At 31.7% G+C, this 27,734-nt stretch overlaps 1 protein-coding gene across 1 annotated transcript; it reads left to right on the top strand.

Annotated features, from left to right (window-relative positions):
• Positions 1 to 1,196: 1,196 nt before the first annotated feature.
• LOC141559447 (arylsulfatase H-like) lies at positions 1,197 to 27,355 on the top strand. The gene is made up of 10 exons (XM_074297318.1): positions 1,197 to 1,216; positions 7,272 to 7,421; positions 10,049 to 10,170; positions 13,714 to 13,839; positions 15,218 to 15,641; positions 17,512 to 17,648; positions 19,953 to 20,087; positions 21,626 to 21,788; positions 22,784 to 22,905; positions 26,839 to 27,355. The coding sequence occupies exons 1-10, from the start codon at positions 1,197 to 1,199 to the stop codon at positions 27,204 to 27,206; spliced, it is 1,767 nt and encodes a 588-aa protein (XP_074153419.1). The 3' UTR covers positions 27,207 to 27,355.
• The last annotated feature ends 379 nt before the right edge of the window (positions 27,356 to 27,734 follow it).

Here is a 27,734-nt window from a genome sequence, read left to right as displayed (position 1 = left end):
TGGGAAAGATATCCCAGAGGCAAGAAGACCTTCTTTAATACCATCATATAGCACCATTTATTTCTCTGATGGTGAAAGCTAAACCTGTTTCTGACTTGCCAAAAGGAATGAATAGCTATTTACTATTGAAAAACATCAGTTTACGAATATGATCATAAGATGTGTTTCAGAATAAATGGAGGACGATTCTAGATATTGATCATAAAAGAAGACACATATACTGAATCAATAATTTGAATTCTATCACTTACTTAACAAAAATCCTTTTTGTGCTAGATGTTGAGTCGCTTGAGATATAGTAAAGTAAAATCTTGATAAGGCATATAGAGCCCTTCTATAACCATAACTACTTTTAGCATAGAGTTAAAAAGGCTACAAAAGAGCTTTTTAAAAAAATTATTTAAAAACATTTTTAAAGGTTATGTCTGGGGTGGGTTGGCAGGAGAGAATGGAAAGAGATTCAAGGGAAAAATTAAGATAATGAAAGAACAAAAATATAACAAATTTTTCTAAAAATAAATATACATTACTTTGGGGTTAAAAATGACACCTTTAGTTTTCCTGACTTCTCAATCATTTGGAGCAGATTGGTCATCTCAATGTCATCTGGATCCTTTTACAAATGGGTTTCATTTCAATTAATCCTAATTGGAGTTGGCAAACACATTCATGAGCCATGATGATTTTGACTATAAAAATTACATGTTATTCATAAAAATGACTCATAATAAATATAATTATTTGCTTTCCAGATGGGAGGAAAGTGATATCACTAATTCATTATTAGTAGAGCATGACCTTTTTATTGAATACCTAGGAGATTGCCTTCTGCACTCTAGGTGGAGATGGATTTGTATTTATCAATCTGATATATATATATATATATTTTTTTTTTTTTTGGGGGGGGGAGGAAGGGAGAATATACTACATAGATTTTATTATTCTAGGCTGTCTATCAATGTTTTCATTTGCTCTATGAACCTGGTAAACTACAGAAATTTATTTGTAATGAGGCTGAGTGGTGAGACAGGAATGTGGGTAATGTCTGTTCTAGAACAAAGCTAACAGATTCATGTAAGGTTTGAGACATCAACCTCATTAACCTCAATCATAAACCTGGATAATTATGGCAATATTTTTTTACTTTGTAGATGAACTTAATTACCTTGTTTTCTTAGGTAAACTAACAAGAAGCCATGAACTCATCAAATGACTGGTAAGTAAGGAAGTTTGTACTTCCTTGTTTTTTTTATGCACTAAACATTAATAGGTATGAGAGGGCTAGGTTGGAATTAGGACACTTAACAATGTTTGATCTGCTTCCTATTTATTACTTTTATGATTCTGAACAAATATCATATGCTTCATCTATAAATAGAGATAATAATGTACTATATCATTGAGTTTTTTGAGAATCAAATGAGATAAACTATAGAATGATTAGTAAACCTTGAAAAACTATATAAATGTCTGGTATCATTTTCACCATTATTAAAAACCCCATTTCCCTTCCCTTCCTTTTCTTTACCATTTCCCCTTCCCTTCCCTTCTCATTTCCCTTTCCATTTCCTTTCCTATTTCCCTTCCCTTCCCTTCCCATTTCCCTTTTTTTCCTTCCCTTCCTCTCCTCTCTTCTCTTCTCTTCTCTTCTCTTCTCTTCTCTTCTCTTCTCTTCTCTTCTCTTCTCTTCTCTTCTCTTCTCTTCTCTTCTCTTCTCTTCTCTCTCGCTCTGTCTGTCTCAGAAAGACAACTTTCAAATAGAAGTTGTCCTACTCTTGTTGCTGTCCTACTATCATGGATAAGAGTAGCTAGAATGAGCATCATACTAGCTATGTGATTCTGGGCAGGTTACTTAAACTTGTTTGCTTCTGTAAAATGAGCTGGAGATTGGTGAACTACTTCAATATGTCTGTTAAAAAAAACCCAAATGTGGTTACAAAAACTGAACACAAGGGAAATGAGTGAACAACAAAAATTATTCTCTGTTGAAGAAACTCTCTCTAACAATGAAAATTGCAACTTCTCTGTAATTTATAATCTTAGAGACTTGCTCAAAATAATAAAATGTAAGAGTTATTTACCTAGAGTTACACAGTCAGTATATATTTTGATTTCAAAGCCAGCTTTCTATTCACAATGCTATACAGCATCTGTCTTACTATAATTTTTTAAAAATTTAATTTTTTTTATCAATAAAATAGCAGCAATATAATATATCCCTCTTTTCTGTGTTTTCATGAGATGTAATGTAAGGTCTCTTGATTCATGTTAGTTTTGTCTTTTTTAACCTTAGGGAAGAACAAAATGTTTTCAACTTAAAATATTAACCAACAGGATTATATATATACATACATACATACATACATATATGTATATATATGCTTTAAAAAGTTTCTCATTTCTTGTAAGGATTGTGAAAATTTAAAATAATAACAAAATATTTAAATTAGAAGGATACATTAAGTTGAATCTCCCACAAAAAGGAGGAATTTATTTTATAGTATCACTGACAAATATCCACTCAGCCTCTGTTTGAATACTTCCAATATTTGAGAATTCTCCATCATGAAACTGCTATTTCTAATGTTGGATAGCTGTAACTGCTAGAAAATTCCTCTTTGTAGTGAGCCCAAAGTATCTTCCCTGTAGTTACTTCCATTTCCTGTAATTATACAAAATAGGAATTTCTCTCCTCTTACCCCCGCCCCAGGACAGACTCTAAAATATTTGAAGAAATTAGCTATATATATCTTCTTTTAAAATTTTCTTCTCTAGATTAAGCATTCCAAGTTCCTTTAACCATTTAACATGATTCCATGCTTTCAATCTCCCTATCTCCCTCTTCTAAATACATTTGAGTACATTTGTATCCTGAAAATGGATCAAAATTTTTGGAGTGTTCTCACCTGTATAGAGTGTGGTAAGACTGTTACTTTCACTAATCATAAATGCTTTATAAAAAGGAAAAAAATTATATATTTTACATGAGGGTTTTATTTTATTTTTTAAAATTAGTTTTTATTGTTGCATTTTGATTTTTTTATGCCACCATAATTTCCCTCAGTATCCTTCCTTTTACTTCTTGATCAACTAAATGCCTACTATGTGGTAAGAACTTTTTTTTTTTTTTTTTTTTTTTTTTGCTAAGTACTGGGGCTATAAAAAAGAGGCAAAGGCAGTCTGCCTTCAAGGAGCTTACAATCTAATGAGAGAGACAATATCTAAACAAATTCATACAAAGCAAGCTTCATACAAGATAAATAGGAGATAATTTACAAAAAGAAGGCCCTAGAATTAAGAAAGGTCAGGAAAGGCTTTGAAAAAAACAATAATTCCTTACTTTCATGGCCCATTGGCCAACTCCCCACTAAGCAGTCCAAAACTTCTGGCCTTACTTGCTACCAGGGAAAAGAGATATTTCATTAATTAGAATCTTTTGAATTCATACTCAATTATAGCTCAGCACTAAACTAAAGACTTTTTGTCATCATGCAATAAACCAGTAAGATATGGTAAGAATACCAGTAAGTATTCTGAATCAGGGAAGAAAAATGACCCCTCCAATAGGGATTTCTGGAAGCAGGCTCACCCAGTCTCCATGTCAGTTGTTGAAGTTGTCTGCTTTTATGGATACTTGTTGGCTTCTCTGTTTTACCTTGATTGTATAGATATCTTAATTGTAAAGATATAAGCTGAGGAAAACATTTCTAATGTTATCCTAACTACCTTTCAGCTTTGATAGTTTTTCTTCCCTTCCCAATCCCCCTTCCAACTGCTCCTCCCTTCTAATCATACACACTGAGAAAAAAAAATAAATTTCAGGTAAAACAAGATACAAACCCCATTAAATATGGAAAGGTGGCCCCAGAGTTGTGAAAATCCATTAAATACTTTTGACTGCATTTATGCAAAGTTTTTAATAGTTTTCTGTCATTTGATTCTAAGTGCTATTTGTTTCTCTGTGTCATATCATCATGTCTCTCATCTGTTTCTTTCTCTTCATCACCACCCTCCTTACTATTTTTTTGGATTATTGCAGTTATCCCTAATGAATATTTCTATTTCCTTCTCTAATTCATTTCCTACACACAAAATAATTCCACCAAGTCATAGTCCTAAACATTTCATTTCTTTATTCAAAAATCTTGACTTCTTCTTGCCTCTAGTATGAAATAAAAACTTCTCTGTCTAATATTTAAGATACTCCACAATCTGGTTTGCAATCTTTCTTTCCAACCTGATTTTATATTGTTTTAGGTGCCCTACATTTCATCCAAGCAAGTTAATTTTTCACTTGCACTTTTGTGGGAGCATATAGATTCAAGCTAGCCATCCTTTTATATATTTTTTTACATTTAATTTTTTTATTATATTAAGTTTATTTTTAATATATAATATTTTAATTTATTTTTATTTGCTTTATGAATCATGTTGGGAGAGAAAAATCAGAGCAAAAGGGAAAAACCACGGGAGAAATTAAAAAAAAAACAGAAAAAAGAAGTGAACATAGTATGTTTTGACTTACATTCAGTCTCCTTAGATCCTTTTCTGGATGCAGATGGCATTTTCTATCCAAAGTCTATTGAGATTGCTTTGGATCAAGCTTTTCATAGTTCATCACTGCACATTATTGCTGTTGTGTATTATGTATTCCTGGTTCTTCTTGTTTCACTCTCTATCAGTTCATGTAAATCTTTCCAGATATTTCTAAAATTAGCTTGTTCATCATTTTTATAGAACAATAATATTCCATTACTTTCATATACCGCAACTTGTTTAGGCATTCTCTAATTGATGGACAACCACTTCTTTTCCAACACTTTGCTACCACAAAAAGAGCTGCTACAAACATTTTTGCACATGTGGGTCCTTTCCCCTCCTTTTTGATTTCCTTGGGATACAGACTCAGTAATGGCATTGCTGGGTCAAAACATCCTTTTATGCTTTTATTGAATTCTCTTCTGAAGCACATTTTTCATATTTGTATTCATATTCACATATCTCATTCCCTTCCTCCATATTTCAATAAGTTGTTGTGACCCATCGGTTTTATCTTTATAATGTCTTTTATATGTGTCCCTTTTCTTTGACACTGCCATCCCTTTGACGCAAACCCTAATCATTTCACAGTGGCAATAGCCTGCTGGTAAATCTGCATGCCTCAAGGTTTTTTTTTTTTTTTTTTTTTTACCATTTTAATTTATTCTTCACATGACACTGGCTTCCTTGCTTTTTCCAAGAATAAAATATTTCATTTCTTGGATTTTTGGCATTTTCTCTGGTAATCTGGAATGCTTAGAATGCTCTCGTTCCTTATATTTATCTACTCATCTCCTTTAAGTCTTAACTAAAATCCTTTCTTAAAAAAACCTTTTCCAATTTCTATTAATTCTATTATCTCTCCTCTTTTAATTATTTCCTATTTACTCTTGTTTGTATATAATGTTTGCTTGTTGTATCCCCCATTAAATTCTAAGGTCCTTAAAGGTGGAAGTGTCTTGCTTCTTTTTTGTAATCTCAGCTTGACAAACACTCATTGACTAGCTGCCCTGACATAAGGGAATTTTTCATGTAAATACCACCAAGTTTGATGAGTTTCCTTCCTTGTCCTACTCATATTAGATCCATTAAGAGATAAGAAATATGAAAACGCCAAAAACATTCAGAAAATTTCTCTTATGTCAAAAGGACCTTTGCTACAAATACTATCTGGAACACTTCCTTGAGATGATACAAAAGATATAAAAAAATCTTACTTCAAATTCAATGTATTCATTGAAATTCAAATTCAAATTCAATAAATGCCATACTCTAGTATGCATAGACTTAAAAAAAAAAACTAATCATACACATATAATCCTTAATCACTCAAGCACCTTAAGAATTCTAGGAAAATTAATTTACTCTTAAGGTAATTAACTTCTCTCCAATACAATAAAAGCAGTCATTCAACATTACTGTGCTGTGAAAAGCAAAGCTATTGATGGCCTCTGCATAGAGCTTAGACAGAACCACTAGAATAAAACAGATCATTTTGGAGAGCACTTATTGTGGGAAAAAAGTCTTAATATTTCATTGCATTTTCAGGAGAATATGGCATCAAATAGGCAGGTAACAGGGAAGTCAGCCTGGGAGGTCTGACAGCAAGTAGATACACACTCAGGGACTGTTGTTTTGGGGCTTAGTTCTAGTCTCAACAAAAGACACAAGATATGAGAGCAGGCATTTAATGACAAGGGAACAGGAGAGTGTCCCTATAAATAATAATTATAACAATAATGAAAGCTAGAATTTATATATTTAAAGCTTGCAAAGTGCTTTATACATGTGATTTCAGTTGATTCTCAGAACCTGATAAGTAAAGAATATTATTATCTCCATTTTACAGATGAGGAAATAGTCTGGGAAAGGTTAAATGACTTGTCTAAAGTTGGAATTAGGATTTGAAGGCCAGAGCTATATCATCTATGATAGTAATTGTAAATGAAGTACAAAGTGAAGGGACTGGACAACTTGACCAAAATGGAGAAGGCCAGGTTTTCACATTGTAGTTCAAGATTGCAATAGAAAAAGCAGAAGAGTTCCTTGATAGTGAAATAGCTTTTATGGATCATTATCACTCTTTTCCTCAGGGGAAATGACACAGTGTCTCCAGAGAGCTTATTCAAGAGTTGCTGGCTCCAGCTGAACAAAGATAGGAATGGAGATAGGCTGTTCTTTATTGACCTACCATTTGGCTACAAGTATTTTAAATGAAAAAGAGCTGTGCTCTAAATGTGAAGATTGTTTGCTTGTAATTAGCTTTCTTAGATTCATTATACAATTCTTTTACTTATATATTTATTGCTTGATATGAAGTAAGGAGACTTTAGGAATATTGCCAGAAGCAAATAATTCATACCAAGATAGGCAGCATACTAGTAGTAAATTTCTTTGTACTCAATTTGATTCTCAGGAAGCAAACAATTTTATTTTGGCCAATAGAGGATCTGAATGAAGCTTGTCTAGCTTGGCAGAAATAGCCAGAATTTATGCTTTGATGTAATAAATCTTCAAGAGTCCAAAGTTACTTCAAGATGACAAATTTTACTATTAGGGCAATGTTCATTACCAATAGTTGGATTTATTTGAACTTTTTTTTTTTAAACTGCAGACAATAAAATGAAGGCATGGAATAATGTAATTGACTTTTTTTTTTTTTTTTAAGTTGCCTGAAATCAACCCTTAATGAAAAATTCAATTGACAATTTAATAATTTTTGTTTATTTCAGGAGCTGTTGGGCTTTAATATCAATTTGTTTCTTATTTTGGAGAGTGAGTGGATCAAACCCATCAATGAATTCTAGGCCCAATATTGTACTCTTCATGGCAGATGACCTTGGCATTGGAGATTTAGGTTGTTATGGTAATAATACAATAAGGTAAACACCAGACACTGTTTTCTATTCCTTTATTAACACAACAAATAATTCAAGCAGGGAGTTTCTTTACTGCAAATTATGACCTCTTTCTCCTCCTCTTTCTCTTCCTCCTCCTCCTTTTCCTTTTCTTCTTCCTCCTTCTCCTCCTTCTCTTCCTCCTCCCTGTTCTTCTTTTGCTTCTTCTGCTTCTTTTGCTTCTCGTGTTTCTGCTTCTTTTACTTCTTCTGCTTCTTTTTTTCTGCTTCTGTGTCTTCTGATTTTTTTTTTTTTGTATTCCCTATAAACCAAGACCCATAAATAAAACTGACAGTGGTCAGTGAGGTAGTCAGGCTACTCCTAGGCAAACTTAAGAACAATTGAAAGTGTCTCTGGCATCCCCTACTTTCATCATCCCCTATCCTTTCTTTATAATTTCTTCCCATAACCCTTGCTCTCAAAAAGTATTTATTAGCGATTTGTATTTTGGTATGAATTTAACTCAGTATTATTAGTATCAGTAATATTTAAATTTCAGAACATTTCTCATTGTGGAAGGACTTTGTCCTGTATTAATGTAATGTTAGGCATACTTGAATAGGTGAAGAGATTTTTTTTTTCAGAAATCTCATTACCCCTAGAGTCACAATATACAGAAAGCCACATACTTTGCTCTCATTAAGCACTTTTCTGCAATATCTGCAGTCACTGGAGATTAATGGAGATTAGTAGGTAGAAAGGCACAGCTAGTAATAAGGACACCTGTGTTTTCACCATTTTATGTTGAGCAAGGTGCTGATTAGTGCAGATAACAAATCATGAGAAATGGCTGCATATATTCCAAGTCATTATTTATGTTATAATTATGTAAAATATAGGATCGATCCCATGCCAATGGAAGGATGCAATGCAAATTCTAATAATGTGACCAGTTCTGTCTAATAATGTGACCTTTCTGCCAGTTGAATAATTCTGCTGCCATTTTTTCACTCATCTCTTGCTGTCTTCTTAATTGTCCTGTTCCTTTTCCTGTTGAGTTTTTCAACACTCTTAATGGCTCAAAATAAAACATCTTAGTATTTGGTGAATCACCTTTCCTGAAGTAAAAGTGACAAAAATCAACCTCACTTTTAGTTATGCAATAAACAGTTCTTATTTGATCATCCCATAATTTCTGAAAAGTTTTGTATCATAATGTGAGTTTTATCCAAAAAAAACTCTAAAAATAGTTACATGCAAATGACCTGAGAGAGCACAATAGACAGCAAACCCAATTGCTTTTCTTTCAACTGTTCCTCTCATATCTCATATCCTCTATCAGTCCATATCTTACAATTGAGTAGGAAAACCATTTCTTTACACTTGAGTTTCAAGTTTTTCTTGCACAAAATTTTTTTCCCTTGTTACAACCAATATCTTTACATATGGATAAAAACTTATATACTTGATGAATTAATTTTTCCTCACAGGAGTTCATTTTTCCCTCTAAAAGTACATTTTTTGTTTCTTTTTCATCAATCAAACTGAATACATGAGGAAGGACTAGTACTTTACACATTGATGATAAAATTGCTTATCTTTTGTTTTCCAATCATGTTCATGCAAATGCTTGTCAAGTACAAGCTGTATGAACCTGAGTATATTACTTAACATTTTATGTCTTAAGTTTTTTTTGCTCTGATCTATAATATTCTATAACCACTATCACTGACAACTGGATATTCTTGTAATGACAGGGGGGAGGGGAGAGTATAAACATAAGAACTAGAAACAGAAATAAACAATGACATTAAAATAAAAAGTATTTCAGCTACTATAAATAGCACAATTGAGTTACAGATCAGGCTAATTTGTTCTATAGATTTTTTTAAACTTCCAATCTAAATAGCTTAGGTATCACTTTCAGCTCTATCTATATAGTGCATTGTATTCCTATTAATATTGTTTGCTATTTTGTCAAAAGAAATATATTCTTTCTAACTATGAATAGAATTTAATATTTTTTCCAGTTGTTTGATGATAGCTACTATTTACATAAATATTTGTCAATATTACTTCAAATATCTATCATGATAGTGAATACTAAAATATTCAGTAATGAACTCAACTCTACTACAACTTGAGTGTAGCCACTTTCTAGCCAACATGATTCCCTGCTCCTACTAAAAATGGTCCTTGAACAAAATATATGCAGTATATCATCAGACCCAAACTAGAAGACATCTTAGTTTGTAAGGAATTTCAAGAGATTGTAGCTCACTGGCAAAATATTTAAGAATATTGACTCACATCCATTCCAAAATAGTACAGCAGAGCAGGGTTAGAGAGAGACAACATAGTGCAGTGGGAAAATTGCTGGATTTGTAATAAAAGGACATAAGCTAACTTTGCTACTGATTACCTTGGTCAAGTCTGCGTCAGTTTCCTTATCTGTAAAATGAAAGGATTGGATTAGATGACCTTAAAGTTTCTTCTATTTCTAAAACTACAAGGCTGTCATTCTTATTGTAAGTATATGAAAATATATAAAATGAATTACTGGAACAGAACAAAAAGATCATTTTCTGAGTTGATAATCATTAAATGCTGATCTATTTTGTTGGAATGAAAAATCTCAATGATTTATAATCTTTTTTTTTTTTGGATTTTAGCACCCCTAATATTGACCGCCTTGCTAGAGAAGGTGTAAAACTCACTCAGCACCTAGCAGCAGCTTCAATGTGCACTCCTAGCAGAGCTGCTTTCCTGACTGGCAGATACCCCATCAGATCAGGTTTGTAAACTTTTCAATATAGCAATATTTTCTAATAACAAGACACTTTCTGTATAATTATTTTTCAAGACTATAAAATAATTGAATAAAGTTTTCAAAGTCTATGAATTATGGCTTGTTTTTACTTCTCAGATAACTTTCCTTTGCTTTCCACAAACGTGGGATTTCAGTAATTTTTCACATTATTGAAACTGACAGATAAGAAAGTGTTACAAATACAAATATGTCTGAGTTTCTCCTCCAAAGTTTCATTAGGCAAATACATATATGATCTATAGGAATCTATACTATTTTTAGTGATCATTACATGAATATTACCTTAAAAGACAATCTGAAATCCAGAGTCAAGCCAACCCTTTGTTTTTTGTTTGTCCCTTTTCAGGGCCTTTCTCCCAAGTCGAAATGCCCTGTAGGAGGCATACATCAAAAGAAGACATTGACAATTGAGGAAATTGGTCTTGAGAGTTGTGTAGGGAAGAAGTACATCTTTCCCCATCATTTATGGGTTTTAGGTGTCCCATTTTATTTTTGGTTCTAATTTTAGATATATGAAAACTAATAAGAACCAACATAGATTTAATTAGAAAGGAGACAGAACAATGTTCTAATTTCTGTCACTCCAAGATTCACCTCTTCCTTCCCCATCAATAAAAGGCTCACATTTCCCCAAATTTTACAGCTGTAATTTACACTTCAAAATCTGTTTACATGTGACTCTTCTTATTAGTGAAGATTGATTATGAATTGTCTCCTATTTGAGGAACTGAGTTGGTAAGAGTTTGGAAAGAAGAGAGATCCTGATTTTCTTGCTTCCAGATTTGGAAGATAAGACTCTCTGTTTCGGACATGAAAGAAAGAGTCTAGGAAGAAGTCAACATGTAGAGGAACTAGTAAGTCAGTCTTAGACCAATTCTCAGCTTATTACACTATTGATTTTTAAGACTTCTCCCTATTCTTGTTTGTATATATTTTTTTCTAATTTCTATTTGCTTTTGGCTTAGATAAATGGGTTTTTTTTAATGGATTATGTATATTCATAAAAGAACTGGAATTTAGTTGGAAGGGAATCAACCTTCTATATAGAGTTTAGCTGTTACCTCCTGTTAAGGGATAGAAATCATATGCTCAGCTTAAACCTGAACATGAATTTCCTTATATTAACATTATTTTAGTGGAAAATAGTTTTCCATCTCAGTACCTTTTCTCTGTCTGATAATTGAAGAGAGGTCAATTTCTGTCCTCAGTTTCCTACATCCCCTTTTGACAGAAAGGTTCACTTACAGAAAGTGAGAGGGGGGCAGATGGATGGTACAGTGGATAGAGCACCAGCCCTGAAGACAGGAGGACTTGAGTTCAAATCTAACCTCAGACACCTAATACTTCCTAACTATGTGACCTGGGCAAGTCATTTAACTCCAATTGCCTCAGAAAAAAAAAAGAAAGAAAGAAAGTGAGAGAAAATTTTAGAGATACTATTCATTCTTTCTGTGAAATGCATCTAGAAAGACTCATGTATACATACATAATTTACATGGGCAAAACAGTACCATACACTCTTCTACAGGGAGTAGCCCTCTATCTAATTAAATTCTAAAGTAGTCAGTCCTCAGTTTATAGATAGATTGTGTTCCAAAATTTCAAATGCAAATTAGTTGTTTGGAATCTAACACATTTTCCCACAGAAATGAACTTAAATAGTATTCATACTCCCAGGCTAATAGATAAATGTCTATTTAATTCATGTTGTAGCTCTACCATATGGAACTGAAGAGACCCTAATCATCATTTATAGCATTATCTAAATGGTTCTAAATTGAGGTGCAAGGGATATTTCTTCTGCTGTCTCCTTAGACTGTATGATTTTTGATATCATGAACTATCTCTTGCCTTTATTTGTGTCTGGCACATAATAAGCACTTAAATGTTTGTTTATTAACTGTTATCCCATTTCAAAGGTCAATCATTAATGTGGCAAGGCATTTTATAATTTATTTTTATTATTAAGTGAGAATTTGAAGAAATAAGTCATTTCTAAGAATTTACTTTTGAGGAAGGCTATCCTATTATGTTATTTGTCATGGCATCTGATTAAAGGACCATGGGGCATAAAGAAAAGAGCACTGGACTTGGAGTGAGATCTGGACCTAAATCCTAAATTTGATATTCACATTGGAGACTTTGAATAATTCTTTTCTTTGAGTCTTGGGTTTCTAGTTTATAAAATGAAAAGTTGGCATTAGATTATATCTAAATTTCCTTCCAGGTTATATATTACATCTCCTTCTAAGATATCTATTCTATTTTTTTCTAGTTTTTACTGAAAAAAAATATGTAATGGTTGAATCATTGAGTTAAATAATACCATTTTTTTAATGCTTTAAAGATATTTATATCACATAGGTATTTTAAAGCATTTCATCTGTTTACCAAATATTGTGTTGCTTATTATAGGACGTGTCAGGACATATTGGATAGAAAGCTAGTCTAAGATGAACTAGATTCAAATTCCAATTCTGATGTTAGCAAAATTCTTAATTTATAGTCCCCTAGGCATCTAAGTTTCTAAAATTTCAAATTGCAGAATGAACATCTATCTATATAAGTAAGGGGATTTCCTAATGCTAATGAAATCATGGATACAGCACCTATTGCTGTAGAAATATGATGGTGGTGGCCAAGAGAGTGGTTTCATGACTTTCATGTCTGTATACCCAGGTAGCTAAAGCGTGTTCAATATGTTCCTCCAACTCATAAAAAGATAGGATCTAGATTCACAGAAATGGTACAGAAATATCTACCATATACTCAATCCTAAAAGATACAGAACTGAGAGTTGATAGAAACTTTTCTCTCCTTTGATGACCCAATAAGTGTTGCAGACACCAGAGAAGTAAAAAGAGATTCTTCGTGTAAGCTATAAATATTCTATAATGACAGATATAGTTTCTTCTGCATCATATAATGGGAACAGAATGATGCTGCAGTGCAACTTAACAAGAGTAAAATCTAACCATTTAAGACTTATTTCCATACAATGGAAAACACTGCAGAAACAATATGTGTAATGGCTACACTTCTGTAGTTAAGAAGTTATATTTTCCAATCTCAGATCTGACACATTTTAACTAACTGACCCTGGGCAAGTCACCTAAACACTCAGTATTTCAGTTAACTTTCTTGAATTTATTTCCTAAAATGTAGATAGATTATAATGTATGTAGTAAAGGGAAATTCTCTACTATGATGCAATTACAGATTCTCTCATATTCACATCCACAACATATTAAAATATTTCTTGTTCTTACAGTCAGATTGGTTAGTTACAGGTAAATGACAAAAATCCCTTACTTTAAAAGAAAGTAAAATATCTGAGATTTTGTAAAAATAAAAATAAAGCAAAAATAATTAGGGTGAATCCTTGGCCGTTGGCCTTTAGTGTATGGTAAGAGCCTATTTTAACTAAAACTTTTCTGATTTTCAGGAGAAATCTGGACCAATCAAGAAATGCAATTTGATATATCCTTCCCTTACCATGTATTTCAGGTATGAGTTCTTCCTTCAATATGAATCGTGCCATCCTTTGGCTTGGTGGTTCAGGAGGTCTACCAACAAATGAAACCACATTTGCCAAGCTGCTTCAGCAACGTGGCTATAAGACTGGATTGATAGGTACAGTTTGAGATCACTAGTTTTAGATGAATAAACATAAAATTTCTACTGCAATTCAGAAATCCCTTAGCACATCTCAGAATTGTGGAGTTAAAGAAACAATTAGAAATAGGGCAATGTAAGGGGTTATGAAGATCACATCTAAACTAATGCAATAGATCATGGTGGTAAGTTTAAAGATATTATATATGACTTTATATATATAGTAAAACCTGAACTTGCAACTTATAATTCAATCCATATCAAAGTAATATGATCAGTTAAAGGGGCAGATAGATGGAACATGTATAAATGCATAAAAAAAAATCACAGAGGCATTTTAGGGGCATGCTAATAAATGTTTAATAATTTGCTCTCTGAAAAATGTAAATATAACACATATTTAAATGTAATATGCACTATGATGTTATATCCATCACTTTTGTAAGTCTGGAGCATCAACAAAACAATAATTCAAACCTTGATTTGTAGATTTTTGCAAATTTCAGTGAACATTGTACACTGAAAATTTAACAATTTCTCTTTGTGGTGTTAGATATAGATCAAATTTGTACTTTATAATTGTTTGGGAGAGGGAATTTCTTTAGCGATTCATCACAAGGATTCTAGTTCTTTAAACCAATTTGGTTCTGCTTGTTTTGACCTTTAAGGATTCAACAGATAGCTAGGAAGTAAAGGTCCTAGTAGTCATGAAGTTGAGGCCATTAGTAGTAACCCCTAGGTGTTTTTCTTGGAGTGGGTAATACTTCATGTATTATATCTTTGTAGATAAAGAGCTAACCTTATAGTCAGAGGAATCTGGTTTTTCATCTGATACACAGAAACTTCATCTCTCAAAGACTCAGGAACCTCCATAAGATTATAAATTATAATGATATCACTAGTCTGCATCAGTAGAGCGATTTTAACATTTGTAATTCACTACAATATTGAAATTAAAAATCTCAACTTCACTATATTAACTATGACTTCACCCTCAAGTATTTGATGATGCCAAAAAGAAGAAATAGCAAAAGAGATAGTTTGAGTCTTGATTATGACACTTTGTAGATATGTGACTATGACTAGTTACTTTTAGTATGATAGAAAAACTCTGTTCTTAGAGTCAGGAGATTTGATCTTGTTTTTCCTTTCTGACATTGTCTTTGTGATTCTACCTGACCTCTATGAACTTCACCTGACTCAGTTTCATTTTATAAATTAAGAATTGCTAATAATGCTTTCACTTAAACACATGATGTGGTTTTTATGAGTAAAATGCTTTGTACAGTGTAAATTGTGATTTTATTATGTATTTCTAGGCCAAACTATAATTATATTTGACCAAAGAAATATAATAATTTATTTTTGTAACTTTTTATTCCTATTTTACTCCCAGGAAAATGGCATCAAGGTTTAAGCTGTGCCTCTAGAAATGACCATTGTTATCATCCACTAAACCATGGGTTTGATTACTTTTTTGGGATGCCTTTTACTCTCCTAAATGAATGTCAGTCAACAAAAACACCAGAGATACACAGAGCTCTCAGAATCAAGCTCTGGATTTCCAGTGTGGCTCTTGGCCTTGTTCCTCTCCTCCTTCTCATTCCCAGATTCGCTGGATGGTTTAAAGTTCCATGGACTGTTGTTATCATTACTGCTCTTGTGGCCATCTTGTTTTTTATTACCTGGTATTCTAGTTATGGATTCATTCGTCGCTGGAATTGCATCCTTATGAGAAACCATGAGATTATTCAACAGCCCATGAAGGAAGAAAAAGTGAATTCTATGATTTTGAAGGAGGCTCTTTCATTTATTGAAAAGTAATAAATTGTTTTATTTTCTTATTCTTTATCATTAAAAAATTAATATCCATTTCAGAGCATGCCAATCTCCTTGGTCAGAATTTTTTTTGTTATATTTATATCACATTTGACATTTTTTTGAATCTTTACAAAGTCAAAAGAAAGTAACACTTTACCAGAAGACAGCATAATACACTGGAAAGGGCACTGCCTGTTGAGTTAAAGAATGTGGGTCAACTCCCTTTTCTGACACTTAAAACCTGGCTCTAGATACATGATTTAGCATCTCTAGTTATGTATGAGAATAGTCTGAGAAAACAAATTTATTGTCCATATCTGAAATGCGCATTTTATTCTGTGTCTACTGTCCTTCACCATTTCCACATCTTTTCTTCTGAAGTAATCCTTGGTAACTGTATCAAAGTCATCAGGTCTTTCAAGTTCGTTTTCTTTATATCACAGTTCTCATCACATAAATTGTTATTTGTTCCTATTTATGTTGCTCTAAATCAGAAATTCATGTCTTCCCAAGTTTTTCTGATTTTTCATATTCTTAATTTCTTATGGCACCATGATTTTTCTTTTTTAAATAATTGACATTAATGATATTAAGACTCCACAGTTTTTTCAGCAATTTTTCCATCAGAGGAGTTCACTTTCAGTTTTTTTATTACATAAAATGCTGATATGTATATAGGTGTATACTGTGAACATTTCCTGGGTCTTTGACCCCTTTGGAATATATGATTGGCAAATGATATCACTGGATCAAAGAACAATGAGTTGTTTTTTTTTTCCCTGAGGCTGGGGTTAAGTGACTTGCCCAGGGTCACACAGCTAGGAAGTGTTAAGTGTCTGAGACCAGATTTGAACTTGGGTCCTCCTGAATTCAAGGCTGGTGCTCTATCCACTGCACCACCTAGCTGCCCCCAACAATGAGTTTTTAAATATAATTTACAAATTTTCTTCCAGAGAGGATAGTCTTCAAGCATTCTCATTCAAATCATCAGTGCTTTTTGCATTTGTATTTGAAGAGATACTTTAAAAATTAGTTAGACATATTCAACTTTCTCTAGATGTCATAACTAGGATTGTTACGTGAAAGTTACAAGGAAGCATATTTTGGCTCAATCTGAAATGGGATGTCCTAAAAGCTAGAGATTTTTTTTTTAATGTATAAGCTCAAATTAGATATTTTTTTCATCACTGAAGGTTTTTAAATTTTTATTTCTTTGATGATTTTTAAATAGCATCTCAATTGTAGTTTTTTAATAAATAATATCATCTCAAAGTTCTTTTCTAACTCAAGGATCCCATGATTTAGTGTAGAGCCAATCATTCTGAGTTTTCAAAGGAAAAATAAGTTAAAACAATAATAACAGTTGACATTTACATAGTGCTTTTAACAACTAATCTCATTTTAGCCTTCCAGCAAACAATGTTTTGAGTTAGGTATTATAATTATTTTATCCTCACTTTTCACATGAAGAAAATAAGACTCAGTTAAATTATTTTCCCTTAGTCACACAACTACTAAGTATTTAGGGCAGATCTAGCTAACTCCAAACTGCATAGTTGATTGAAAGGCCATAATATTTCTCAACCAAAAGTTTGTTCAATTCTAGCATCATATTTTAAAGGACATTAACAAGCCAGTGAAGAGTAAACAAGAGGATTAGAACTTTTCTAGCATCAGATTTTTTTTTCTCCGTTTCTTTTTAAGACAAATATCCTTGCTATAATTATTTAAAAATACATCCACTATTTCAATCAGCTTTCACTAAAACTTTCAGAGTATTCTAAGATTTTTCATTTCATTGTAGCTTCTTTAAATGCCAATATATTTTTTTTCTAGTGAAATGAATTGAATTATTATTTTTTTTCTCAGGTACAAACGTGGGCCCTTTCTCCTATTTGTGTCCTTTCTTCATGTGCACATTCCACTTGTAACTAAAGAGAAGTTTGTTGGGCGTAGTAAATATGGATTATATGGAGATAATGTAGAAGAAATGGATTGGATGGTAGGTAAGTATCATTCTGTGAAATAGTGAATAAGTTCATTCTATATGTTAGGTGACTTGCGATCTTATCAAAGTGGGCGCTAGGCAGGAAGATTGTATCTCACCCATATTTATTTATGCTTTCTATCTTTTCCATAGGTCTTCCCCTAAGTCACACAAGGCTTCCCTTGCAACATTCTTCCTCTAGTTCTCTTAACATTGTGGAGATATAAGGGGAACTCCACTAAGCCTTTTAAAAAGTAAGCTTTAGGAAAGAAAGATTGAATTGAATGAATGTTAATAAATACATGAATTGGTATATTTTATATATGCAACAATGTTTTTGGTGCTAGGCTCACCATCATCTCATACAGTATTTATACTCAGGCAAGTTTTTTTTTAATACTTTTGATAATCAACCAATTGTTACATTTTCAGCATTTATAAATAAAAAGGGGGACAAACACTAAATCATAGGGCTTTATTTGTTTTGCTGATTTTTCTAGGTTTATGAAAGGAATGGAGAAAATGTTAATAATGCATATTAAAAGAAAATGTGTATGGTGCCTAGATATTTTTTGGATAGTTTGGTTGTTAAGTATTTATCAGCACACCAATATATATTTATGGTGTGTACATATATACGCACAAAAATTCTTTTCTTATATATACATTTAGATAAACAAATACATATATGCATAAGTATCTGCATGTTTATATATATGTATAAGCATATAGCTCCATTTATGTATTTAGGGAGAGAGAGAAAAACAAGAGAGAGAGAAAGAGACAGAGACTGAGCAGAAGGAGGAGGAAGAGAGAGGGCAAGAGACAGACAGACAGAGACAGAGACAGAAGCAGCGATTTAATGACTCATCTAAGAAGATCACAAAAAGCATCAGAGATAAGTTATCTTTAATTGATAATATCTAGTCACTGGATCATGATATTTAAAGTTGCTAATTATCTTTGAGATCATCTTCATCTTCAATATCCTTACTTTACAGATAAGGATACTAAGGCTTAAAAAGGGAGATGACTTTTTCCTACTTCTCTAAAATTCTGCATATTACTAGTATCACTTAATATTTGAAAACTTGTAAATTATTTAAATAACTATTTGTTCTTATTTTTTGTATGAAATTAGTGAATATTTCAACAAGATGTGGTGTTAGTTTTATGACATCATGGTTCAAATAGTTGTTTTTATGCTTAACTGAAAAATATTCATATTTTTAAAGAAAATCACTTTTTGCTTTTTTTTTCTAAATGCATCATTTCACATGTCCTTTAATTTTACTACAATTAGCGATCTAAAACTAGAATTTCAAGAGTTAACAAGAAGAATTTATTTGTCTGTATAATTAGAATGTTATAAGAATATCACAAAAGTAACTAACACAACGTCTCTCAGATCAGACTTTTCAAATGTTTTGCGGTTGTACATGATATCATAGCTCATTAAGGATTTCTTTTTTAGTTTCTTTTATGTAGCCAGTGGCTTTACATCCCTTAGCAAGGACATGCCTCCCCAGAATAACCAGAATAACTTTCTGCTTTTTTATATATGCCAGAGGAAGAAGAGAAAGGATTAGATTAGCATGTTGGTACTAGCCTGTGTAATACCTTGTGATCTCTGTTCTCAATTGGTTTATAATCCACCTTATTAATTTGTGTTTCCTCCTTTCTGATTGATACTCTACCTTGGTGGACAAGTTGATAATGTGATAGAATGGAAATTTTCTTGGTATGGATTCAGAGAACTAGATTCCAGTCCTCCTGGACTATGTGTGTGATCTTGACAAAGTTATTGCATTTTTTTCTGGGTTATTGGTTTATAGATTTAGAGCTAGAAGAGACCTTTAAAGTCATCTTGTTCAACTCCTAATTTTACAACAAAGAACCTAGATTAACAAATTATTAATAACCATTAGAGGTCTAACTACCACACAGAGAGAGTAAGGATAGGCTACAATTCATATGAAACTTTACTCAAGGGATTATTTTAAATTTAATTTAATAATTTAATTATTTTGAATTTAATAAACATTTAATAAAAGGTTATTAACTTAATGACCTTTGAGTATCCCATTTTTTAAAAGTGTAGTGATTTTTTTTCCTTGGAGTGAATTTAGGAATTATTTCTGTTTAAAGTTCTAGTATCTGAATTTCTATTAAACAAGGTGTACTTAAATTATCTTGTGGCTTCTTTCTATTAATATAGAGACTTATCTAATCTATATTATGTTTTTAATGAGATTACATTGTTTTATTAGAAAAAAAAGCAATATTGATTCACATTGTTTTGATTCATCTGTTCTTATCACAGGCAAAATTCTTGATGTTATTGACAATGAATATTTGAGAAATAATACACTTGTGTATTTTACTTCTGACCATGGAGGTCGTTTGGAGTCTCAGGAAGGAAAATTCCAACTTGGTGGTTGGAATGGCATATACAAAGGTAGTAATAATATTTCATTTAAATGCCTTCTCTTCAAAATTGAGATTTTTAATGGCTTCAACTATCAACTTTAATACCCAAAAGTATTGCTTGTTTTATCTGAAAGGTTTAAAATGAGAAAATATAAAAGTAGAATATTTGATATACAAGAACATCTATCTATAGAAATATGAAATTTTATAATTAAATAATGATTCAGAGTCTCTAATTTTGGAATATTTTGAGAGAGGAGATTTTTGGTGTTATTTTACACACATACACATACACACACATACAAATATATACATAAACATTCATACACATGCAAACACACACTTATATTTTCTTTCTTTCTCTCTTCTTCCTCTCCCTTGGTTTCCATATATGCACATCAATATCCACAAAACAATTCACAATATGTGCCTGTACATGCATGTATGATACATGTATATACACATATACTATGTATATTCATGTGCCATAGACATGTTCTATATACATGCACATGACTAAGGAAGGACACAGTAGTTTTTGTGAATATGCATTGATCTAAAGAGCTACCTTAAGAGCTTTCTGATTTTTAAAAACCATCTGTAAGGCTGGAGAGTTTTCTGTCTATATTTTACAATTTAGTACTTATTCTGTTTATTAATCACTTTATGTACTTGTGTATATGTTCTCTTTCTCCAATTAGATTTTGAGCTATTTTTAGTCAAACCATGTTTAATAGTACTTTCATAAAATAGGTGTTCAATAAATCATCATTAAATATTAATCATAAATATTTTATCTATATGATCTCAATATTTAATATAAGTTAGTTTTATTTAGGTATTTCCTAGTGAAGAATTGGTTTTAACATTTGGCATGAGAATACCCTCTGTATTCTACAATTATGAATTTCTAATTTGTAAAATAATTTTTTTAAAACCTTGTTTTGATGATATTAGTTCCTCGCTAAATGGTTCCCAATTGGTTATGGAAACTAAATTCTGCAGCCTACAAAAGAACTGATTTATATAGATTTAGCACTTACTATTCGCTTATGTGAATCCTTGGATCCAGTCAAAATTATCTACTTCTTATCCCAAAGTATGGTTTGTGAAATCTAGTTGCTATTTTTGATTATTTCCTTCTCTTATTTTTTTCTCAAAACTCTAAATGCCTTTTCCCATTCTCTCTATCTCATAAACTACTATACATTGCTTTCCTTCATGAAAATGTCTCTGAACACTCTAGTCTATGTTGATCTCTGAATTTATAACTTTCTAAATCACCCATTGCTAATTTAACTAAATGTAACTCTATGGCAATTTCAGTGCTCTTTGTGCTATGCATTAAAAATTTAAGGTATTAAATTCCCAGGTATATACACTGAACCTTTATCAATTACAGGATAATGTTCTTAAAACAGAATGCATCTTATATTACTTTGTAGTCTCTATACCACCTAGAAAATATATAGTATATTTTCAAAAAATTGCTTAAATTTTTGCTTCATTCAATCTATATAAATATGATTATATCTTATTATTTGCACTACTTTTTTTGAACTTTAGGAGGCAAAGGAATGGGAGGCTGGGAAGGTGGAATTCGGGTGCCAGGAATATTTCGATGGCCAATGATTCTTCCAGCTGGCAAAGTGATCAATGACCCTACAAGCCTCATGGATATTTACCCAACATTGTCTTATGTTGCTGGAGCAATATTGCCACAGGACAGGTACACAGATTTATGTAATTTAATATTTAAATGCATTTTCCTGCTTATATAATATTTGAGACCATATCTATAAAATGTATAATTATACTATATACATATTTGCACATATGCATTCATATACACACAAGGGATAGGAAATGAAATAAATATTGAATATGATTATTTTTATTTTACATTTTCACAGGGTCTATGCTGTACAAATATAAGATCTTAGTCTACTGTTATACCTATAGGGGCATATCTATTCCCATTCTTTAATTCTAAGTCCATATGCTTATGCTTGAGTAAAGGAAGGCAGATTTGATCATTCCAAATAGTGAGCTCATGAAAATAGTTTTTGTAATGTAGTTTTTTACACATTACAAAAGGTATTATTAAGGGTATTATTTCCAAATTCACACTGCTTTCAAAGTTCAAAAAATATTGACATTCAGATTACCTGGATGATTTTCAGATTGCCCAAATTATATGGGCAAGTCTGTGCCAATAGAAATACAATTATATATTGTATTCAAAGAGGTATAAATTATACTTAATATCTAATTCAAACTATAAAATAAATTTGGGAGGAGGGTAGAGTAAAGAATGCTGGAATTTGAATAGACAATTCTACTTTTTATCCCCAACTGATAATTTGTATGTTCTTGGGGAGTTGATGACTACTTGCTAGGAATGTTGTAAAAAGACATTTATGTTTCTGATATGATTTGAACTAGCTCTTCAAGGGCCCTTAAAATTGTGAGAGAACATTTCTTGCTTGGAGATAGTAAAAGGACATTAGGTATATAATGATGGTTATATTAAAATATTTAAGGTGAGAAAATGCCTGATCTTTCTTTATGTTGCTTGTATATATTTTTGAATTGATAAAATATATCATTTTTGAGTTGATAATATATATTAGATTTTTGAGCATAGTATATATTAGTTCATTGAATTTACTATGTATCATCTAGAACAGTCTTCATTTTCATTCTCTTTTTTTTTAATTTTAGAGTAATTGATGGCAAGAACTTGATGCCTTTATTAGAAGGCAGAGTTTTTCAGTCAGAACACGAGTTCCTTTTCCATTACTGTGGAATATATTTACACACAGTACGATGGCATCAAAAAGATTGTAAGTATTGAGATATACATGAATGTATACATGAATGTACCTAAGATTTGTTTTTGCTGGGAAACTTCCTAGATTGCCCAACAATCAAATTATAATAACACAAATTAATGGAATAGTTTCTCATTTTAATTTTATCTACTTGAGACTAGACAGCGTGGCACATAGAAGAAAAAACATAATTATGAGATTTAGTTCTTTTAGTTAAATATATTTAGATAAGCATTTTGGTTTTAAAACATATTCATAATTAGACTATTAGTAATGGTGCTTTGTGTATGAAAGAGTGCAAAAGAAGTGTGTCAGTATATGTCAAATTGGGATAGCTGACTAAATTTTTTAAGTTTCTTTGAATTTTTTAGTGTGGTATTCCCTGTTGTCTTCTTTAAAATTTTTTTTCCCAGGATTTAATTTCTCCTGTCAATTTTTGTTGACTAAAATTCACTTAAAAATAGAACTCAGTCAAAGGAATAGTTGTCCTTGTCCTAGTAGAGTGATAAATGAAATGTGAAATAACTGAGGCAACAAATGTTTGATTTTCTGAGCATAGTGATTTATCAAGCAAAGCATGTCAATTGCATTGCAAAACAGGAACAATCATAACTTAGCACTGGACTCTAAATATAGGGGGAAACATATTTTTATTCATTGAAGAAAACATTTAATAGGATATAAACCATTATACAAGATTAAGTGATTTTATTTCTAATTGGAGGAAAGACAATGGACTTTACAAATGGGATGGGGAAGTGATTTCCAGTCACAATGGAGGAGGTGATTGGCTTTAAAAGTCTTTACTTTCCTGGGAGATTCTGATTGATTACATCATTTTATGAATATATTTTTTTAAATAACATGTGGCAGCACATGATGGAATCATTGTTAATCTGATTGATTCCCTTGATTCTTCCCCTAAACCAACTCCATTTGGTAACCAGACTTTGCTCTGTTTCTTCAAAAGAAATCCCATTCAGGATTTTTGCATATGTGAAGAAGTATAAATATATTGTATTCTCCAATCTGGATTTTTATCTAACAGAAAATTACATGATTTGTCTTTATGCAATTTATTATATCTATCTAATGGGATATCTATGTCATCAGTATAGGAGTTTGTCAAAGCAGAGGCTTATCTGGATTAATACAATTTCTGTATTGTTGACAGAAAGGTGCTCAGAAAGTTCTCTCCACATAAGGACTGAACTATTTCATATTTAAATATAAATATTTCATATTTAAATAAAGGTGAATTTCCTTTTCTTTTCTGTTTATTTTACTTTTATTAACAAGGAGTATATATTTCAAGAACAGAATGGGTTTCCTTTGATCTAGACTCAAATAGTCCTAAATTCTCATTAGGAAAAGTGAGAATTAATGGTAGAATCTCATAGCAATGAAATGGGATAAATAATTGCATCTTGGGTTCTCATTAGGTCCCCTTAGTGACTGCTATTATTTGGGCAAATGTCAATCCATTACACATTGGTCATGATAGATGAATATCATAGCCATCCTCCTTGATTCCCAAGTTGATTTACAATGTATGTGAAGTTTTCCCAACATAAGCTATTTTTTCTTTGAATTTTCTTCCAGAAAGATAGGTGGAGATGACTGTATCTCCACTCATTCTTTCTGTATTGCTTGAGAATTATTTTGTAAATGGTACAAATTTTGAAAAATTTTATGATACAGTTGCAAGATATTTAATCCAACAGTAACCCAGGAATGACAGTCAACAATCAGTTCATGTGAAAAAGAAAAGAACTATGAATAAATGTTCCATGTTATATTAAAAAAGAAAGGAACTATGAATAATCTTTTCATATTTATATCATCTTCAAATATGATAGTTTTAAAAGTGATTTTATAAAAAGGAATAAAAAGCATAATATTTATTTAGTAATACACACCATTTCCTGCTATTCATGATTGAGTTGAACCTGATTCTTTATAGAATCTTTTAGTTCCTGTGAATATGGAATCCAAATTAGGAAGCATTGTCCCAAAGCCTGTACCTCACTATACTGTGAGGTCTAAAGATTATACATTGTATAACTGGGGTTCAGTAGTGAATTTTTTTCCTTAGCTACCTTGATTTTTACTGCCAATATGTTTCTTTATTTTAAATTTTAAATTATTTTTGATAATTTTTGTTTTTATATTACTTCAATTTCCCTGAATCCTTTTCTCTTTCCATTTTTCATCCCTTTTCCAAAGAATTAAAAAAAAATTAAAACAGAAAAAGAAAAAAAAAATGAACAAAACTGATCAGTGCATTTAAAACAAAATTAGACAGTATATTCAGTGTTCCAAAATTATGTAATCTCCACTTCACCTACCACCCCTGACTCCTGCAAGGAGTAAGAAGAGCTTTCTCCTCATATATCTTCTTGGGAGACAAGTTTGTTTTCTTCAATTTTGTAACATGCATTTTGATTGTTTTGTGATGGTTGTTCTTCCCATTGGCTTTGTTGAGGTCATTGTGTATTGTTTTCTTGGCTCTGATTACTTCACTTTGCACCCTTTCATGTATGTTTTTACATACTTTGCCTTACTCTTCATATTTGTTTTTTCTTACAAGATTTTAATATTCTATTCTATTTATGCACCATAATTTATTTAGTCTTTAACAATTGAGAGATGACTACTATTATTACTACTATGACTACTACTACAACTATGATTACTACTACAACTGCTAGCAATAATAATAGACAATTAGAGGTTACATAGTAATCTAAGGTGTGCAATTTTGTTGTTCAGTTATTTTCAATTGTTTCTAACTTTTTGTATCCTCATTTGGGGCTATCTTATTAAAGATAATGGAGTAGTTTGCCATTTTCCTCTCTGACTCATTTTGTAGATGAGAAACTGAGGCAAAAAGGGATTAAGTGGCTTTTTCAGTGCCACACAGCTAGTAAATGTCTGAGGGTAACTTTACATTCAATTTTTCTGAATCCAGGCTCAATTGTCTGTCTACAATACCACTTAGTTGCCCTATCGAGTTTGCAAAATGATTTATAAATATGATCTTTTATTTTCTCAGCAACCCTGGGAATTTTTTTCCAGTGCTATTTTTATCCCTGTTTTTATTAATGTAGAAACTCTAGAACAGGTTAAATTATCTGCTCAAAATTGCGTAATGTCTGAATCTAGAAATGAACAAACATAGGTTTTACTGACTCCATGTCGTAAGTGTCACCTAATTGTTTGGTTCAGTCCTCCATTGTTTGTCCATGAAAAGTGCTGCCACAAATTTATTGGCATATATGAACCATTCTTTTTGCCAATGATTTCTTTGGGGATATTTGCCAAGCAGTCAAATTTCTAACTGAAAAGGTATGGACATTTAGGCACTTTATTTACATAATTTTAAATCACTTTTCAAAATGATTTGCTAATTCCCAGATCCACTAAAATTTAATTAAATAATAAAATGAAGACTAAATAATTCTAAAGGTCCTCTCTAGTCTTAAACCCTGTGATCTTTATAGAATTCACTCAAATGAAATCAGCAGCCTCACTGGATTTGCAAGTTTTTGGCTTTATTAATCCTTTCTGGAGATTGTCAAAAGGGCCTTTAAAAATCCTCCAACATTGATTCCTCCCATCTAACATCATCTTTGTCAATTTTCTGGGCTGTCATTTAAAATCTTAATTTTGCTTTCACTTTTCCCCCCTTATTACTAATTTAGAGATTTCTTTTATTGGTGGTTATGCATCTAATATATTTTAAAGTGGTTTCCCCACTCCCCTCCACCCCCAGTTTATTGAAATGAGAAGCAAGGGGAAATAGTTTTAAGTGATTTTAAGTGATGTTTTAAAGATTTTAAAGATTTTAGGGAAAATAATTTTGAGTTGAGAATATTTTAGAATATTGTAATTAGTTTATATTTATTTCTATATCTTAATATTTGAGTTACATTTTTCTTCTAGGTGGTACAGTGTGGAAAGCTCATTATGTGACTCCAAAATTTCAGCCAGAGGAAGGCAAAGCCTGCTATTGGAGTGGACTTTGTCCATGTTCTGGGGATGTCAACTATCATGATCCTCCTTTGCTGTTTGATATTTCAAGAGACCCCTCTGAAGAGCATCTTCTTACTCCTGACAATGAGGGACTCTTTGATTCTGTGATAAAGAAAATGGAAGAGGCAGTGAAAGAGCATCGGAGAACATTGATGCCAGTCCCACAGCAGTTCTCTGTATTCAATACAATCTGGAAACCATGGCTCCAACCTTGCTGTGGGACTTTTCCATTTTGTGGCTGCGATAAGGAAGATGACCCTATTCTAACTGGACTATGAGGAAAATAAGCTTCTGGTTACTGGGATCTGTTGGATATATTATGTGAAAGTAAAAGTAAGCATGTATAGAACAAATTAACAGCTTCTTTTCATTTGAAATCTGAAAAAATGGTTTTAGGATTCTTTTTCTTCAGGTATCGGCTCTATCACCCCACTCTTGTCTTTCCCCTAAAGAGCTCAATAAATTAAATATTTATTAGTAATTTGGTATAATTGTTAATTTAAAACATTTCTAACTTAAAAGTTCTAACTTAAAAAATATCAAAAGGACATTGCTTTCAAGATGACACTTTGAGAAATTCTCTAATTCTTCCAAAATTGCTTATACTTGTAATATCTCAATTTGAAAATTTGAAAATATTTTCTCTGCCAACTTATGTTTGCAACTTATAACATGCTCAGTTTTGTATGATCTATTCAAGTTGGTGGTAAATAATAATTAGAATTTAGTTTCCATTTGAAACTCAAGATTCAGTTCAGTTACTGACAATGGAAATGTGTGGCACTAGTATTTCTTTGGAAATCAAA

This window comes from Sminthopsis crassicaudata, chromosome 3 (genome assembly GCF_048593235.1).
Source record: "Sminthopsis crassicaudata isolate SCR6 chromosome 3, ASM4859323v1, whole genome shotgun sequence".
Classification (NCBI taxonomy): Eukaryota; Metazoa; Chordata; class Mammalia; order Dasyuromorphia; family Dasyuridae; genus Sminthopsis; species Sminthopsis crassicaudata.
This window is presented reverse-complemented; position numbering and strand designations above follow the sequence as displayed.

Excerpts from the sequence above, each read along its gene's own strand:
- LOC141559447 (XM_074297318.1), top strand. The coding sequence starts at position 1,197 with ATGAACTCATCAAATGACTG. Across the intron at positions 10,171-13,713 it reads CAGATACCCCATCAGATCAG|GTATGAGTTCTTCCTTCAAT; the intron begins GTTTGTAAACTT and ends CATGTATTTCAG. Across the intron at positions 21,789-22,783 it reads GCAATATTGCCACAGGACAG|AGTAATTGATGGCAAGAACT; the intron begins GTACACAGATTT and ends TTTTAATTTTAG.